We start from the raw sequence: 5,430 nt of genomic DNA, 5'->3' as shown, positions 1-5,430 counted from the left end.
TGTTTTCGCAGTGGTGAGTACGTGCAGGCGGTTCCACCAGCGGGCGGTTCCACCAGGGAGAGCAGCTGGGGCGAGGCGACGGTGCTCGTGTTATTTCTTGAAGCACCGTAAGGGCAGGTCTCTCAGCATCCCTAGTTCAGAGAGCACCCCCGGTTCCGGATCGTTGGTTTAAGGCATTCTGGCTTCTGGACCAGCTGTGGTACAGAGCACTCACCCGGAATGTGGGCTGTGGGATGGTTAATCACAGAAAGTTAATTTTTAAAGCCATTAATGAGGAATTAAGCTGCGCGGTTCATGAGCAAACCCGCGAGCTTCCTGATTAAACCTGACATTGCAGTTTTTCCACTAAATTTTCTAAGGAGATACAAGTGTCTGGATGGCGGGTGCGAAGACACGGATTTAGGTGCGCGTTAGTAGCAGAATAGCATGTTACTGCAATACTTGACATGGGCACAAGGCCTAACGCCCAACCTGTTGTATTCTTTAGTTCTTAAATTTTATCTAAATTTTTCAGACTGCTCCAGAGGAAATAGCAGAATTTGAAATCCAAAGTGTACAATGCCCCGCTGGTCTCTCTGGGGTGTATGGGGATGGCTCAGAGCTCAGGGGAAGTTCAGACTTGACATGAGGAAATATTTCTTTACGAAGAGGACTCTCCAACCCCAGAACAGGCTTCCTGGAGAGGTGGTCGATGCCCCAAGCCTGTCAGTGTTGAAGCGGCCTTCGCAACTGCAATACTTGACATGGGCACAAGGCCTAACGCCCAACCTGTTGTATTCTTTAGTTCTTAAATTTTATCTAAATTTTTCAGACTGCTCCAGAGGAAATAGCAGAATTTGAAATCCAAAGTGTACAATGCCCCGCTGGTCTCTCTGGGGTGTATGGGGATGGCTCAGAGCTCAGGGGAAGTTCAGACTTGACATGAGGAAATATTTCTTTACGAAGAGGACTCTCCAACCCCAGAACAGGCTGCCTGGAGAGGTGGTCGATGCCCCAAGCCTGTCAGTGTTGAAGCGGCCTTGGCACAACACCCTTACTAACGTGCTTTAACTTGGTCAGCCCTGAAATAGTCAGCCTGTTGGACTTGATGATGGTCATCGGTCCCTTCCAGCTGAGATTAGTCTGTCCTGGTTTCAGTCCTGGTTTCAGTCCTGGTTGTAGTCGTAAGTCTGATCCTCTGTAAATCGCCTCCTTCCCAAGGTTTTTTGTGGTCCTGCAGGTGCGGCTGGTTCTGTTTAGTGTGTGTACAGCCGCAGTGAAATAGATGGTAACTTGGTGCGGTATTTTTCTTAATGGGGATGAACTGTGCAGAGAGGGTGTAGAAAGTTGCTTTTTCTTCATCACATACTTTCCACTGGACTTCTGGGCAAGTGCAGACAATTTTGAGAGGTGATTTTTTGTTTTATAGTAGTTCTGTGAAACAAAATATATTTTTTCCCCACTCCTTTAGATGAAGTTTGACAAAGAGGGAAATACTGCCTATTTTGGTGAGTTTTCCTTGTAGTCTTGTTTGTTTCCTTGGGTTGTGTTTGTCTTTTTTTCCTTGTCCAATAGAGAAAAGCCCAACTGGGTTATCTACATGGGGTAGAAAATTATATCTGGGGTACTTGGCTGTGGTTATTTGGGGTGAGGCAGTGCTTCCTCTGTTTTGCTGCCTTCTGCTGATCTTCATAACATCTGCGTTGTCACAGTTCTTATATATTTTTAAGTAATGTTTTGGAAATTACATATACCATCTCTGACAGGAAGGTCATTTCGATGTTGTCTTCTCCCTTTTTGACCAGCATCCTGCTTTCCCTGTCTTGGATTTCCCTTCCTGTAGGATTATGTGTGCTTTCTCAAACGAATCACTTGGTTTCTGACATAAAATTAATGGTCATGGCCAACTTTTTCACTTATATCTAGAATTTTTCTCTTTCCGTTCAAGATGGAGTCTTCTAAACATCATTAAAAAGTAAATGACATTGAGGAATCAATGGGGGGAGAACTCTTTTAGCGATAGCACGGCTATTTTTTTCTTTTGTGGGTCTTAGTTACACACCAAAATGTAATTTCAGAACATACGTGCTTGTCCCCTAAATGTCTTAATCTAAAAAATATGTTCATGATAGAAAAGAAGAAGACAGAATTGTACCAGGAATTGGGTCTTCAAGCTCGAGATCTAAGATTTCAACACCTGATGAGCATTGCCACTAGGAACAACAAGATCATCATGAGAATGGAGGTAATGGTTTCCCTGCGGCTGAGAGTAAATGTGGATCGTGCCTTACCCTTTTCTTGCACGGTTCTTTTAATACCAGCGTCCTGCGGCACTCAGCCCAGCGGCAGACGTGTCTTTGGAGCTCTCCCTGCAGCCCGCGGTACGTTACGGGTTTGCCCGCAGTGCCTTTTAGTGACCGTTTCCCTAGTTGAGCCCGGGAGAAACGAGACTAACACTGTTGTAGAAGTGAAGGCGTACGAGGAGCCTCTTCTCACTCACACCACCACTAGCACAGCGCTGTGTCTGAACCGTGGGGAATCTACAAGGTTGCAGCTAACGTGAGATTCTGTTACTTTCCTGCCTGAAAAGAGATTTGAAGAGCAGCTTATCAAAGCCAGAATTACCAAACGCGCTGCAGAGTTAGGAGAAGTCTTCAGAGAGGTTTTATTTTCAGACTCCTACATGTACTGTCTTTTTCAGTTCTTGAAGGCTGTCATAACACCCGAGTTTCTTCTGATACTAGATTATCGTAATCTAAATCTGGAACACTGGCTCTGCAATGAACTAGCATCTCAGCTGGCTGGGGATGGCCAACTGGTTACATATTCCCTGCCCTTTGAGTTCCGAGCCATAGAAGCAATCCTGCAGCACCGGGTGAGCAATCTCGTTTTTCTGTGAATCCTTTTGGAAGCTGTTGCTTCACAGAAAGGATAGTATGAGCTTATTCTCGTGGTAGCATTTATACATACACGTATTCTTTCTGGGGGTTGGCTGCTGTTGCTTTAGCTCTGATGGTTGCGTGTGTATCCACGGCTGTGTGTGTTTCCGCTCCCTGCCCAAGAAAGCGCTAAGGGGTGCGATGGCTTCACCGTCGGTTGCACAATGAAAAAGCAAGTCAGAGCCCCGCGCTAGAGCTGTGCTCTAGCTGAACTGGAAAGTGCACAAAAGCACTGAGGTTTGTGGCCTCTTGGGCAGGAGTCAAATAATGATTTCTAGCTAGCTTTAAAAATCTGTGCTTGCTCATGCTAATACGACATTTCTAGACAAACAGTGTTTTAGCTTTATCTGGTACTGGTGGTGTTGTCACTGGGTTTCGGTTCAGCTCAGATCACTCGTATAAAAGGCTGGATTTTGCGCTGGCTTTACCTTGTGTGAGTGGTGTCCCTACAGCAGGTATTTCCCAGGTGCTGAGCAGCAGCTGGTGGTAACTGCCTGCTCCTGTGAATTCTGTGTTCAGAGACAGGGGTCAGTTGCCCAAGGGATTCTGAAGGCATTGCTTTAATTCTTATGAACGATGATGTTGTTACCCAGATCAGCAAACTGCAGGGGAGACTGAATACTTTGCAGCCTCAGATCCTTGAGACACTGGAAGCTCTAGTGGACCCCAAACTTTTGTCTGTGGAGAGGAGTAAACTACACGTTCTCCTGCAAAACAGCAAGAGGTAAATAAGAGTATGCAGTGACGAGATGAGAAGATGACCATAGAAAATGGTGTGCAATTAAATGTTAGAAAAATGGTCTAATCTAATATTAATTTGCTAGATGACTTAACGCTGGGTTCTGCATCTTACTTGTAAGTGTAAAAACAGGGATACGGGGAAAAACAGAAAAAGGGAAACCTCTTCTGAGTTGTTAGAAATAACAGTTGAGCTTCTTAAATAGCATCTGACAGAACAAAATAACACCTAAGAGAGCAAATAACACCATGAAAATGTTCCCCGTGACATAAAACAAGATTAGACTTTGGGTCTGTGCTTTAAGGTTACCAGCACTGATACAGCGGTACCTTCACCTCTGGCGCTGGCAGACTCGCGTAGTGCCACTGGTGCCAGTGGAGATTCCTTGACGTTTTGCCTGTTCTTTCTTCAGCTTGTCAGAACTGGAAACGGATCTTAAAGTTTTCAAAGAAACCATTCTGGAGATCTTAGATGAAGAAGAACTCATAGAAGAGCTCTGTCTCTCTAAACGGACTGACCCACAAGCGTTGTATGTATATTTTGGAACCACATACTTTTTTAACAGCATGTTTTGTTTAAGGAGAACTTGAACGTTTAACTGGGCGTCCCCTGCTAAAATGCAGAAAGGAAAAGACTTTTTAATTTTTGAAAGTCCTGCTGCTTGCTGCTTCAGAATCACTGTGTTTGCTGTTTTGGGAAGGGAGTGCATTAGCACTAGTCACACAGTTTCAAATAGTTCTTGGCATGCCAGGCCACCTCATCTAGTACGTAACGAGATGGGAGCAGGAGGGCAGGAGGAGAAAAAGCAAATGTTAATTTTCAATACAAATTAACACTTTCTGTGAGAATTTTCCTCAGTTTCACCAAAAAACCCAAAGAGGTGGGTTTTAAGGCTTGTCTTGAATAGGTCAGACACCACGCTTCCTGGGTTAGGAGCGTTCTGAACACCTTGCTTCTAGCTCTTGACTCACCTGCAGAACTGGAAGGAAAGAGACCATCCTGCACCTGAAAAGCAGCATTTCGGAGAAGATGTACATGCAGAAACTGTCCCGTTGCACTCTCAAATTCTGGGGAATTGCTGCACAGAGCAGCAGCACCAGTCGCTCTGGCAAAAAGCACAAGGATAATGTATATCAGATCCCCGTATGTTGTGGGCTGATTTGTATTTAAATCTTGGGCACGCAGACCCATTCTGTGTTTAAGCAGGTAACAGAAACTACCTGCCAGGGTCGTTTGCAAAGCTGCTGAAGAATACTTTTGCCTAACCCCATTGCTGTTCACACAGCAGCATGGGTTTGGAATCAGGAGATAGTTCCTTGCCCTGTAGAGCTTAGTCTAAACGTGCAGCAGAAATGCAGTATTCCAGAAGCGGGATGTGGTTTGCATTTCTTATGCAGTGGCTGAAGCAGTACTGGGAGGGCTCCGAATTCCGGGCTGCTCCTGCACCAGCAGCTGGTCTTTGTTCTGGTTTTGCTCACAGCTTTCCTTTGAGCTTGGTACAAGCTGCTGGCAAATCTCATCTTGCCTTATGGTAGACAAGGTGAAGGGAACATCTAGGGAAGACACCAAGGTTGCCTTACAGTCTCATGTCAGGAGAAACCTGACATCGTCCCTTCTTTCAGGCAGCACTGCGCAAGGGTAAGAGAGGCGACCGGAGGGTGTGTAAAGAGTGCAGGAGCCTGGCTCCAGGATTGATGCAGACCATGTGTGGTGTTTGATGAACTCGAGAAGCCTGAGAAGGTGTGAAGGAACCGCACTAGGCAGAGAGCTGCC

The 5,430-nt window shown here is 45.6% G+C and overlaps 1 protein-coding gene across 1 annotated transcript in view; it reads left to right on the top strand.

The window, feature by feature from the left end:
* The first annotated feature begins 1,450 nt into the window (after window positions 1-1,450).
* MRS2 (MRS2 magnesium transporter) overlaps window positions 1,451-5,430 on the top strand; it is a 9,359-nt gene continuing 5,379 nt past the window's right edge. Inside the window, exons 1-5 of the mRNA XM_010138045.1 lie at window positions 1,451-1,487; window positions 2,112-2,224; window positions 2,681-2,854; window positions 3,512-3,642; window positions 4,070-4,186. Of these exons, the coding sequence (XP_010136347.1) occupies window positions 1,451-1,487; window positions 2,112-2,224; window positions 2,681-2,854; window positions 3,512-3,642; window positions 4,070-4,186 (572 nt within the window). The remainder of the gene's footprint in view (window positions 1,488-2,111; window positions 2,225-2,680; window positions 2,855-3,511; window positions 3,643-4,069; window positions 4,187-5,430) is intronic.

The sequence above is a fragment of the Buceros rhinoceros genome, unplaced genomic scaffold (genome assembly GCF_000710305.1).
Source record: "Buceros rhinoceros silvestris isolate BGI_N320 unplaced genomic scaffold, ASM71030v1 scaffold15676, whole genome shotgun sequence".
Taxonomy (NCBI): Eukaryota; Metazoa; Chordata; class Aves; order Bucerotiformes; family Bucerotidae; genus Buceros; species Buceros rhinoceros.
The sequence above is the reverse complement of the archived record's forward strand: the minus strand, read 5'-3'. Positions and strand labels throughout refer to the sequence as shown.